Raw genomic sequence first — 12,567 nt, forward strand, 5'->3', positions numbered from 1 at the left:
CCAGGATGCATCTGGAAATGCATTCCTGTAAAACAAACAAAGTCAGATTGTGGTTTTGAAAGTCTAGTGCTGACTAGTAAGAACGCTTTATTTTAAATATAAAAAGTTTTGATATGCATCTGAGCAAAATAAGAATTTGATAAATACGAGTAAGAGGAAGATGCACAAGCAAGTAACTGGCTGAAATAGTCATGAAAAGAAAATGCAGAGCTTACCTGGTTTAAGACTAAATGTCATTTTATGAAACTAGTGGGGAATAAAAAGTATTTTATCAGGCCTTCATTCTCTTTGACTTGTACAGGATAAATGGGCTAGGCTTGTAACTTATATGTGATGCACACCCATAACACTGGCATAACAGAGTTCATGATATCTCAGCAAAACTAAGAGTTAAATAAAAAATATGATTTGTTTCAATATATAATTTATTTTAAAAGCAAGCCCACTTAGAATATTTGTACTGGTCAGGGGAAATGAATGTTGCAGCTCAGTTACTGCTGCAGAATGGTTGTGGTTATATTTCACTTGTATTTCTTTACTCCTTTTCCTAAAACATTGAGGTTGTGTATTGGCATGTACTGTATGTCTGACAGTGAGACTGTGGGAAAACCTAAGCAGACCCCTCAAAAATTTGGTTATAAAAATAAAACCAAGTCTTAAATGTAGGTATTAAACTATGTGGTTCCAGTTATTTTAGGACATCACCAGTCAGGGTTTAATTTTAGGCCTATAAAGACTATTTACCCTTAAATGTTTTAAAAGAGCAATGCAAACAAAAATGAAGGTCTTAGGTCTGGTAGTGTTAGTACCAAGTTTGTTTGTACAATGTCCACTTTGAGTTTGTGTAAAATCATAGTTCAAATGGAATCATACAGTATTTTTTCCCACCTCAGTTCCCTCATTTTTAAGGCATACATTGAACAAAAATACTTTTACAGCATATGTTACAATACTTCAGGATTTATGTTTTTTTTTTTTTTTAAATTAAATTATTTAGATGAGTTTTCTTCTGTTTATTTGCGAAAATATACATTACAGATAATTTCCTGTGTACTATCTCAATGCACACCAAAATTTACTTTTCACAATATTCCTGCTAAGAGTGGAATGGTTTTAGTCCAGTTTTACACCTTAGTAGCTGATTTCTGGAGAGATTAGAATGATAAAATATAACACATTGGGAAAAATATGTGGGAAATGTAACAAGGTCATGCTTCTATTTGTCACGGGTTATTTAGTACAGAACAGGAAAAAAATGAATTTGTTGGGAATTGTGAGGAAGAGTCATTTTGACTTGAGCTTTAGCTGTGTTAGTGTGGCTGAGGAGAAGTCATCCAGGATTCCTGGACAGAGGGATGATCACTGCATGGCCTCCTTCCAGAAAGATGATGAGAAATGCCAGTATCAAACTGTTACAAGAATTAACAAAGTCGTCTTTTTCCTGCCCATAAGAAGTATTTAACTTTCTGAAGCCCCCAGTTTCATGTGGTGTAATGAAACAGGGGGTGCTGTCCATCTTTCTCTGGATGACAATTAAAACAGGTTTTCCCAACACTCCAGTGCAGCGTCAACTGTTCATCAAACAGGACCTGCTACAGTTTTTGCTATTGAGAAATCAGTTGACAGAGTTGTTGCCAGATTTTTGGAAGATTTTTTGGTTTCTATCATTTCTTGCCTTGAGCTGCAAAGGGACCTTTATTGGTGTGCTCTATCAGATCTGCTGTAATTATGAAGAAATCAGGGAAAAAAATCTTTCTGTGTCCAAAGAATCTGATACCTACAGGAACAGTGACATTTTTCCTTCAGTCTGTGTATTTGACTTTGTTTTTGAGGGATTGGAATGCAGCTCAAGGGAGCAGAAAAGGGAGAAGCCTGTACCAAAGTGCCTCAGTTGATACATCTCCAAAAGGCACTTGGAAATGAAGTGGTAGCATCTGCAGCCACAGCATCCATGTAAATAACAGCCTCAAGATAACAAAACCTTCTCTTAGCCTAACACAAATCTCCCCTGGGATGAGGATCTCGAACTGTTGCAAGAACTTTTTTGGAACTGCTTTTCTTTTCTTCTAAACTGAATTAATAAATGAAAAATGAAAGCAAAAATGGCTTTCATTTTCATTTCAAAAGAAGATGGGATGGGTTTAGTTTATTTGTCTATTTTTGCTTAACTGTTTCCTGATATATTTCTGATGTAAACACAAAAGGCAATGCTTGTATCAAATGAAAAAAAATATAGTGAGCATATAGTCAGCTTGGGTCATAGCACACTTTATGATCTATGATTTCCAAGTATGGTTGCTATGATTTGGGTAAATAGAATAGAGAATTTGCTTTTTGAATATGAATTCATAAATAGTATTTCTTAAAGTGTGAAATTTTATTACTTATTTTGAACACCAGAAAGCTGAGTAAATAACCTCTTTGAAATTGTTTTGTTTGTACAGCTGGGCACATAACAAAGTTGGTAAAATAAAAGCCTGGTGATTGAGGGAAATGATATGCCATAAGTTTCAATGCAAGCATGAACAGATGCAAGAAGTGAACCTAGAGTTGAAGCCCTAACTGTTCTTGTAGTTGTTACTCCCAGTCACATTAATAATGCTTTTCTTTTTTTTTTTTTTTTCCCCTTACAGGTGATTCCAGTGTGGCTTTACAGGCTCAAGAGGAGATCATTGAAATGAAAGATGTATTTTCAGTAAAACTGAAACGTCGTCGTTTTGCAGGGCAGAAAAAAGGTGGTACTTTGTTGGGTATCACAATTTTTAAATGCCTGAATAAAGAAGAGAATAAGCTTACAGACTGTGCTGTCCATTTAAATAACTTAAGTGAAGATCATTGTCAGTCATGGTTTAGACATCTGAAGGAAATTCTGAATGGTAAGCATTTAATTGAGGTTGATGTCATATTTATTTCTATTGGCAATCCATGAAGCTGAATGAAGCTTGGAAACATCTTGCCTGTGGAAATTAGGACACAGATATGAGTCTTATTTCTGGCAAATATTTTTATATTGAAGTTTTACGTGGTCAAGTGTAAAATCTAGGAAAGTCATGATAATTGACTAATGCATCGGTGAAAATGAAACAAATGGATGTTATTTTTGGGAGAGTTTTGGAAGCTACTGAAAATAAATGGTTTTCTTTATTCTGACTGTGAAGAGTCTTCTGGGAAATCAGTTTCTGAAAGAAATAGCATATTTTGTTGATATTTTCACTTGAAATTGCATCACACTTGATGGTACTGCAGTAGTTGCACTTCTGGAACGTTCTGGTGATGGTTTAGGAAATCCCACTTGAGACCTCCATATTCTTTAGGAGGCTAATAGGAGACACTTTCCTCATCTTTATAAATTTACAGGTGGCAGTGCTCTTGAGGTTCTTTTGGGCTCTTGTTGCATAATTTGATACAAAAATTGATTGACAAAAATATATTTCTGTGTTTGCCTAAGTGACTGCCAGTCTCAGGGTGCTTTGCTTAACCAGTTCTAGGGTTGGTAAGTTGGCTGGGAGTTTTTTATTTTTTATTTTATGGAAGCTCTATCAAAATTAAAAAAAAAAAAATCACCATATAGGGAAAAGAGCCCCACAAGAAATCTGAACCTTTCACTGTAGTTTATATTTGAAAAGCACAGAATGTAGCATGTTTTTGTTTTAAATAACGAAAACAGCATCTCTTTTCCAAACTCTGATTTAGCTCCAAAAGGTGCCTCTGTTTGCAGACTATAGGAAATGATATTTGTTTATTATAGGAAATGAGTTTGTTTATTTCAGAAGAAAAGCAGTCTATCTTGTGACACACTTAGAACTCCAGCTGAATTGCTAAGACTGAGCCAGATTACAGAATTCAAATCTTGTACATCTGTAGTGTTTGTAACAACACTTTGAATAAGAATTTATAGTGCACTTCTACTAGAGTTTCACAAGCAGATATTAAAGAAAAAACATGAGTTATTCATGGTGCATTTTTGTATTGTGTGTTTACAGTATGTTCTGGATTTTCCCAATGAAGATGTGTATTAAAAACTACCTTCCCCTTTCCCCTTTTGAAAGACTTTATCATGAAATATCTCAATCTGCAGAAGTGCCAGGATTCCTGTAGATCTCCAGCTCCCCATAAAGGCAAGGACATTTGCAGAAGGAGCAAATGTCTGTTTTGTTCCTAGATTACTCTCCATCTATCAGGAGCAGTGATACCATATGTTCACAGAAAAAAAAAGCTGCAGTATCTCTAGCTCAGGTTGCCTTGACCTCGAGGTGCAGTCTCTGTTTTATAGCTTTGTAATTGGAAGCCACCTGAACCTGAAAAAAAAATGTTCTGTGCAATGCTGTTTCAGGTTCTTGCCCCAGTCTTTCTCCAGAAGCTCAGATCTTGTACAGATTTGTTTTGAATGTGTGATCAGTACATTTTTTCTCCTTGTCTTCTACTTCAGGAATAAACAGAACTCAGAGAGATAAAAACAACCAAACTAAATCCTCATCATACCAGTTGCTGATGTGTATATTCCTCTAAGTCTGAACTAAAAGTATACAATGCAGTTGAGTTCTGTTGATTTCTCAGTGGCAGATGTTTCTGTGGGAAATAGTAATAGATTTTCAAAGTTTTTGCTGCAGCCTTTTTCTTGCTTTGTAATAGTGCTGGAGTCATTGTTAATGAGCTCAAATTGTCTGCTTGTGGTTTTATCCTTCTGAAATAGTAAAAGTTACTTTTACTGCCCTCCCTCCTCCCCCAGTTCGTCTGATCACAAATTAATTTTTTGTTAACTGCTGCATTATTTACTTGAAGGATTTTTTGTTGTTTTTGGGCTGGATCAAATTAAAAACAGGTGATTTATCAAAATAGAACATGCATATATTTATATATATTTGGTCAATAATATTTAGACATTATGACAAATGGAAGTACATGTTACTGACAGGTGTGTTTCCTCTGCAGACAAATGCAATTTCTACCTGTTTACCTTACTTTATGACAAGTTTTTAGGGTTTTTTTGCATCTACATTAATTAAGTAACAACAATGTCAAGTTTATTGGTGATAATATGAGCCAAATGGAGGTTTCTAAAAAAGATTTTATTATTTTCTGAAGTTTCATTTTTACACAGTTTCCTTTTTACAGTGTGATCTGTGTCTGGCATGCATGTTTCATGCATGGTTTTTCCCTGTTCATTTTTATTATCTTTACAGTGAGTGTCCTCTGTTGCTCTGACTTTGTGTTCAGAGTACTTCAATTTAAAGTTTAACTGGGCTATAATTTTTAATGAAGCCTGTTATCATTTGAGTGAGCACACACAGATATAAGTGTTTAGAATTTAGTTACAGTGACTGCAATTATGGTTCTTTCTGTTTGTGACAGGGTAACAAAACATGTGTGCCTCCATCCTCCCATATTCAAATAAGTTCTTATTTTCTGCCTGCTGTTCCAGTGCATGCCAGCTAGATATGAAGAGCTTGCTCACTGGCAGTGTTCCTGAAATCTGATCTGTACATTGCATGTTTGTTGAACTGCTGTAAGATATGCACTGCTATCTTCATGCTCCTCTGGAGCCTTGGCTCTGGGCTGGCTCCTGGAAGGCCCCAAAGGGCAGCTTGGACAGGGTCTAGTGTGCTGTTATCTTGTGTCAGTGCTGGTGCACACCCCACTCTCAGTGATTTCCATTTACACATCACATCTTTTTGTACAGGATTTATGGACATGGCATGTGGGAACACACTGTGTCAGTAGAATTCACTGTTTCATCTAAAATCTTCTGCACATGAAAATACACAGGGGTCCTTATAGGACTGAGGCAGGCTCAAAATGAGAGAAAATGTACAGTTGTCAATGCTCATCTTTTTTTGTTTTAGCAAGATAATACTTACAGCTGATTTGGAAAAGCATTACTTAAAAACTCTGTAAACTAACAAAAGACAGTAAATGTGGTTAAGAATAACCACATAAGATAGCAAAAAAAAGCACAAAGTGCATTTTATTTTTATCTACTGTTCCATAGTATCTATCACAGAGGGATTTGATATGAAAGCCTGAAACTTCATGCATGAAGTTTTAATTAAACCATTAATGTTAAACATTAACTTAGGTTAGTTAATATTAACAGTGATGTCTCCATAGTTACATTATCAACTCTGCCTTATATTGTTAGTTCTTCTGATGTATACTATTCCTAATGTTGTAGAAAGTATTTATAAATGTAGGTGGTAATGACATGATTCCAGGCTCTTAACTTCTGTAACATAAACCCATTTTCCTGAGGCTGGGGCCTGAAAGCAGCACAGATGTATGTCTGAGCACAGCGTCTCTGCTGCCCCAGGAGCCTTTGTTTTCTGAACACCCTGATTGACCCACCACCCTTCATGGTTCACTGATTCACTTGATAGATCAAGTTTAAACTAGTGCATATTAGCACATTTGTTAGTACTAGGGGAACAGTTGGCCTTCCTGCTTTAGGCTGCTGGCTCGTTTCAAATGGAGCAGCCACAGAAAACAATAACAGAATACCAGTTAGGAGAGCCCCAAAAGGCTGGCAGACTGGGATCAGTTGCACACAGTAGTCAATGACATTGATTCATTCATATACAGGTTGTTTAAAGACAATTAAAAGATTATTATTTTAAAAACACTTTAAAGAAGCTTCACAATAATACTGTGTGCAAGTTTAATCTTTGGAAGTTAATGGATATGCTTTCATTAAACTCAGTTGTTTGGTGTGTTCTACTGTGTCCAGTGCACACCAGAAATGATAAAGTAATAACCTTTGTCATGGTCATCCTTTCATGTCAGCTGGCAATTATTTGGCACAAACAAAGCCATTTCAGCAGTGTACCATCTCTGCTCAAATGCCGTGTTTGTGACAAGTATTTACATCAACGAAATGTTTTCTCTCTCTAAAAATGTAAGTTGATATTCAAATAATCATAAAGAGAATATTTTAATACTATGATCCTATGAATTAATTTAATTCTTGAAAATCTTGATAGGATTTATGTATTAATTCTGATATACTTTTTCCCTCCACCAACTGAAAGTCTATTTTCTTTTTCCTACGTAGGATTTCTTTTGAAACTTTATATTGCCACCTAGGGTTAAATTTTTACATCTCGTATGCAGAAGCATTGAAGTGAGATAGTAATGTTTGCTTTCATCCCTCCAGCTTTCTCCTGATGTCTGTTTTGCAGAACTGTAACTTGCACTGTCTGGGTAACAGATTTTTTGACACTTTCTCTGCTTTCTCTACTTCTACAAACTGACTTTACTATTCTTTCCCCCTGCTGTGTGTATTGTATTCTTGTATTTCTATGCTTGGGGGGTGTTTTTGGTTTGTTTTTTAAAGCTTTTAAGGTATACTCAGATATCCATGACTGAAGTCAGTTTTTACAGTTTTTTAGCTCTAGGTGTTGGTGGGGTGTTGAGTATTAAGAGGACCAGCTGATCACAGTTTCTTGTAAATAAAATAAGAAACATGACAGCACATTTGTGAATTTGATTAAATCTTTTGTCTTTTGAAGCAGGAGTCCTTATTCTTATAAGTTTTCCATTTCATTTTTACTGATGCTTTAGCCAAATTATAAGGTCACAGAAATTATTGTTTTGATCTAAATATTTTTATAACTCCTAAAAGACTGCAACAACACCAGTTAGTAAATTTCAATTAAAACATTTTTATAATGTTTGTATGATAATTATTTATATGTATATGCTTTTGCTTAGTCTTCCTTGTTTGTGTTGTAATTCCTGTAATAAGAAATTCCACTGCAGTACATAACTGCAGTGCTTCTTTCTGTTTCCAGAGAATCAAGAAGAATTTAGGTTGGAAGGGACCCCTGGAGATTATCTGTTCTAGCTTCCTGCTCAGGGCAGGTGAGCTCCTAATAAAGATCAGGTTGCTAAGAGCCGTGTCCAGATGAGTTGTGAAAATCTCTAAGGACAGACCATGCCATCCATGGCGTGACTGCCCTCATTGAGAAGGGGGTTTTGTCTTTATTTCACACTGGAATGCTCCTTGTGCCACTTGTGTCCATTGCCTCTGTCCTTGCAGCTGCAGGAAGCCCTGCCCTGGTGGCCTGTCACTCCCACAGCAGGTGCTCAAGGAAAGCATCTCACTAGATTCTGTCCTTGAGGCAGAAATCCACACCCACAGTCCTCACCAAGTTCCCTATTTTATTTTTTTTCCTTTTTGAAAGAGATGCTTTTGAAAACAGGTGCTTGTTACTGAAGGCATTCAGAATTCTCCAGGATTAATTTGCTGTGCAATGACTTGGCACTCTCTGTAACATTTTGACATAAACATGGTTATACAGGGCTTTTTGTGTATAATTTTGAGATCATAGTAGCAAAAAGTTCCTTCACTATCTTTAAGAAATCTTCTAAATTTTTTGACACAAACTGGGTAAAAAGCTAGTTTTCTTTTCAAGATTCTTTGGTGTGTTTAAATAAAGGAAAAAAATAATCTCTATGACTTTTATAATTATAAAATTTAGATCTTAAGGAATACTTTCCTCTTTAATACTGAAATAGTTTTTAGCTATAATTTCTTTGAGTAATTGTTCCTGTTCAATTGTTGAGGTAAAGTAAGTGGAATGAGCTGCAGGAAGTGCCTGAGTATTCTTGGGGCAGGAAAATGTGCTTTCATTCTTGGCTCCTTTTGGAGTTGTGGGTTACTACTAATTTTGTTCTTGAACACTGAAAACAGTACACTTCCCAGATATTCTAGCTTTTATTTGACTAAGAAAGTGATAATCTACTCTGACACTACAACAAAATTTGAAATTGTTCACATCAAGTATTTTAAATAACCACCAAAAGAAGAGCATTATGGCAGACTACTGCTTGCTTCTTGCAGCAGAACCTCACTGAACCCTGGCAATTGTAGGAATTGGAGAAAAGGGAATTTGAAAAGTAATGCTATTTGTTTTGTATGAGTTATTTACTCTTCAACAAAGTGCCATGTTTCAAATAATAAAATTACTTAATGAGATGTGCAAGACAAGGTTCAGCTTTGCATAGCAGTATTTTCTGTGTTATTTCCTTGGAGTTTGTTACTCCAAAGACCTAAATGAGCAATAATTCTCCGATTTTCAAATGATTCTGCCAATTTTCTGGTTTTTTATATTTTTGGGCCTCTTTCACAATGAGGAAATTTCCTTTGGACTGTTTGATTTGCACTCTCAGAAGATTAAAATGTTGGATTGTGGTGTCGGTTTTGTTGGGTGTTACTTTTGTATTTCTGCTGGGTGTGGGTCGTGTTAAACTCTCACAAGGATACATTTTTATGTTTGGATTTCTTTTCTTTTTTGGTGCCAAAACTTCACACTCACCCTGCTCCTGAATCAGAGTTTAACTAGGCTATGACATATGCACTTTTTTCTGGTTCCTAAAAGTGTTTATTAGCTGTACACAAAAAAATAACCAGTACTGTAATTTAAAGGTAAGTAGTGCACATGCAAGAAAAACTTGAGACCTTTTTAGACTGTAATTTACTTATCCTGTCAAAGTCTTGTAATGGTTCTGATATCAAAAAAGCATTTAAGCTGTAAAAGGAGTCGGGTTGTGTGTAATCTTAAATGTTTTATTGTCTTTTTAGGCTTTCATAACAGACCTAAATCCTTGAAAGTGTTTGTTAATCCGAGCAGCCACAAAAGAGAAGCCACTCACATTTATTATGAAAAAGTTGCACCTCTTTTTAAACTTGCTGACATAAAAACTGATGTCACAGGTAAGTTCTTCAAAAATATACCTTAATCCTTTGTGAAACTAATAGTTAAGCATGTGAGACAATTTGAATTTACTGCTTATCCTTATTATCTTTAAGTGCAAGTACTAGATATGGAAATTAATACATCACAATATATTTTTTTTTGGTCAAAAAGTGCCTTAGTAATTCTGTTTCACCTATAGCAATTTTTCACCTATAGCAATCAATACTAGTAATCTTTCCTGTATGTGTTGTAAATTACTTGAAAAAATATCAGTCTCAGCTTAAACAAATTATAAGAGGTCTCATCTTGCAGTTACTCCTTTAATTTCTTATGAAATGACAACTAGTTCAGGTTGCAGGCCAAAAATTATAAAGTCTGATTTAGCCATGAGAATATACTAATGCAATAGTGGTAGATGAAAATTATCTTGCTGATTTTATTCCCTGTATCCATGTATTTTTAAACTATTTAGCCCACAATTTAAAGTAAAATCAATTGAAGATTAAACACACATTAGCATGTGAAAAAGATTGTCTGTATTAGAATTCTGTAGCAATAATTTAACTACCCTGAGCTGAGAGGGAGTGCCAGCAGCTTTATATAAATTTTAATTCTCACAGACACATTTTTCCACCTGGAAGGCATGGATCATAGTGTGAACAGAATAATAATGCTGTCATATTAGAAATTGAACTTAGCCTTGTTTAGTCATAATTTTTAAAAAGAGTTTTAATACAAGCTGTGAATATAATTTGTAGAGGCTTCAGAAACATTTTTGCTAGTGGAGTAAAACCAGCTCTAAGTTTATTTTATAATTATTTGTCTTTGAAATTTTATAGGAAACTTCTGAGATGAGCCAGAAAAATGTTTAATGGCCTATCCTTTAATAAAGGTTTTTTTGGCAATGTTAAAATGCTCCTGTCCTTATTAGCTGCCTAACACTCCTCCTACAGGCAACATGAGAAAACTACATTTCAGTTTTCAATGCCAGTAGAGAACTAAATAGCTAAGAATTATTAAAAAGAAGAAGAGGGTGGTGGTGGGTGCTGAGTAGAAGTCATGTCCACTGATACCCTTTTCTAATAAGCTGAGTGCTCTATATCAAGTAAATTGAACTGGGCTTTTTCCTCCCATAATTGTTTTGGTTTCTGTGAAGCTGGAGTGTGCATCTTGCTGTTCCTGCTGTTTTGGAGCATTGCCAGCATTTACACAACTGGTGGTGTAGGAGGGTGCACTAAGTACTGAAATTGTGAAGGCTTTTGTACAATTTTTGCACTGAAGACAGTTTGCATTTAGACTTTGCCATATATATTTAGAATTCATTGAGCACCAAGTTAAAATTTGTTTAGCACAATAATTTTATAGCAAATTTGAACCTCTGAAGTGGCTTTTAGTGCATATAAAATAAAAAATGTGCAGGTTACTAAAACCACTTCAGAATATCAAAGATTGACAGTGGAGTGCTGAAAGACAGAGCTGTCCTCAGCCAGTCTTGTACATTGGTAGCTGTTGCTTCCTCTCTGATCAGGCTGTCCAGATCTTATTCTTCTTATAAAATAAACTTCTTCTGTGTTTAGAACTTTGGAGTGGAAATACTCTGTCCTGCCCAAGGACATCTATCAATCTAAAGATACGTGTGTAAATAAGTGAGTGCTAAAGTAATAGTTACTTTTTCTAATTATTTTAAAATTTTGTGGAGTGGTTTTTTGTTTTTTTTTTTTTTCCCCAAATGGCTTTGTGTGCCATTTATATGTGCCATTTAATAATTTCAGTAAAAATAACTGAAGGTATTATGGAGTGGATTTTTGCTGTTTTGCTGGTTTTGGGGTTATTTTTGTTACATGCAGCAAGCATATCTCTGAAGTGCTTAGAGCACTAGAAAGTGTGAGTTAGCAAATTTAAACTGAAGCAGTACTTTTAGCTGTAGCTAAGGTGAAACAATAGCTAAAATCTGGACTCTTCTAAGAATTGGGCAATTTTTTGTGCTGCAGCTGGAATATGGCTGCTAGGATAAGAACAGTGACTCTTCCAAAAATTGAATTCTGCAAGAGCTCACTCCACTGTTGAGATACCTGCAAGTACTGGCAAATTGTAATCATTGGAGCTGGTGTTTTAGAAATACATTAGTATCTTGCAAAATCTAACACATATTTGAAGAAAAATAAATAAAGGAAACCCTGACAGAATCCTAGCTTGTCTCACTTCTCTTCCTAGTTTTGACTCTTTTGCTTCCATTTATGCATACTTACAACCAGGACTTGTAGGTAAAAAATAACAGCCTTCCCAGTCTCTTATTTTTAAGGCAGAACCACAAAAGAAAGGAATGTTTGGGAATTGGACAAATAGCAATGGTTTGAGCTTACCATATGGTAAATACCAACAGACACTGGTGTTGATGCTGGATGAAAAAAAAGCAGTTATCATTACCAGTTACATTGATTTTATTCTGTGACTTGAGTGCCAGTATGTTTAGGTGTCTCATGAAAGCATGCCCTGTTTTGAAGTGTTGAACTTTTTGTGTATTGCTTTTTCTGTGTGTAGAGCACAAGCCCTTGGTTCTTGTTTGCAATGTGAAGAGGGTGTTAAAGTGGTTTTGGAGTATGTGGGGCTCTGTTCAAATGAGGTGCAGCTTTGGTGTCCTTCCTTCGGAATGATGTTATCTGTCACTTAAAAACAAAACAATATTGAAAAAAAAATCTTTCCAAATTGTGCATTAGAAATGGTCAAAAAGAATTAAATAATATTTTGTGATTATAATTCTGACAAATATGAGATCTGCATCCTTCTCAAACAATGAAAGAAGCTTTCTTCCTATTACCAAAATACGTTGAGTCGATTTTTTGTTTATTTGGTTTTTTCCCCTGCTGAATTGGAC

At 35.3% G+C, this 12,567-nt stretch overlaps 1 protein-coding gene across 3 annotated transcripts in view; it reads left to right on the forward strand.

Annotated features, from left to right (window-relative positions):
* Positions 1 to 12,567, forward strand: part of CERKL (CERK like autophagy regulator) — a 54,372-nt gene that overhangs the window by 22,002 nt on the left and 19,803 nt on the right. For all 3 annotated transcript variants that reach the window (XM_079311564.1, XM_079311562.1, XM_079311563.1), the window contains exons 2-3: positions 2,634 to 2,876; positions 9,578 to 9,709. In XM_079311564.1, coding sequence (XP_079167690.1) covers positions 2,634 to 2,876; positions 9,578 to 9,709 — 375 coding nt within the window. The remainder of the gene's footprint in view (positions 1 to 2,633; positions 2,877 to 9,577; positions 9,710 to 12,567) is intronic.

This window comes from Erithacus rubecula, assembly GCF_903797595.1.
Source record: "Erithacus rubecula genome assembly, chromosome: 8".
In the NCBI taxonomy this organism is placed as follows: domain Eukaryota; kingdom Metazoa; phylum Chordata; class Aves; order Passeriformes; family Muscicapidae; genus Erithacus; species Erithacus rubecula.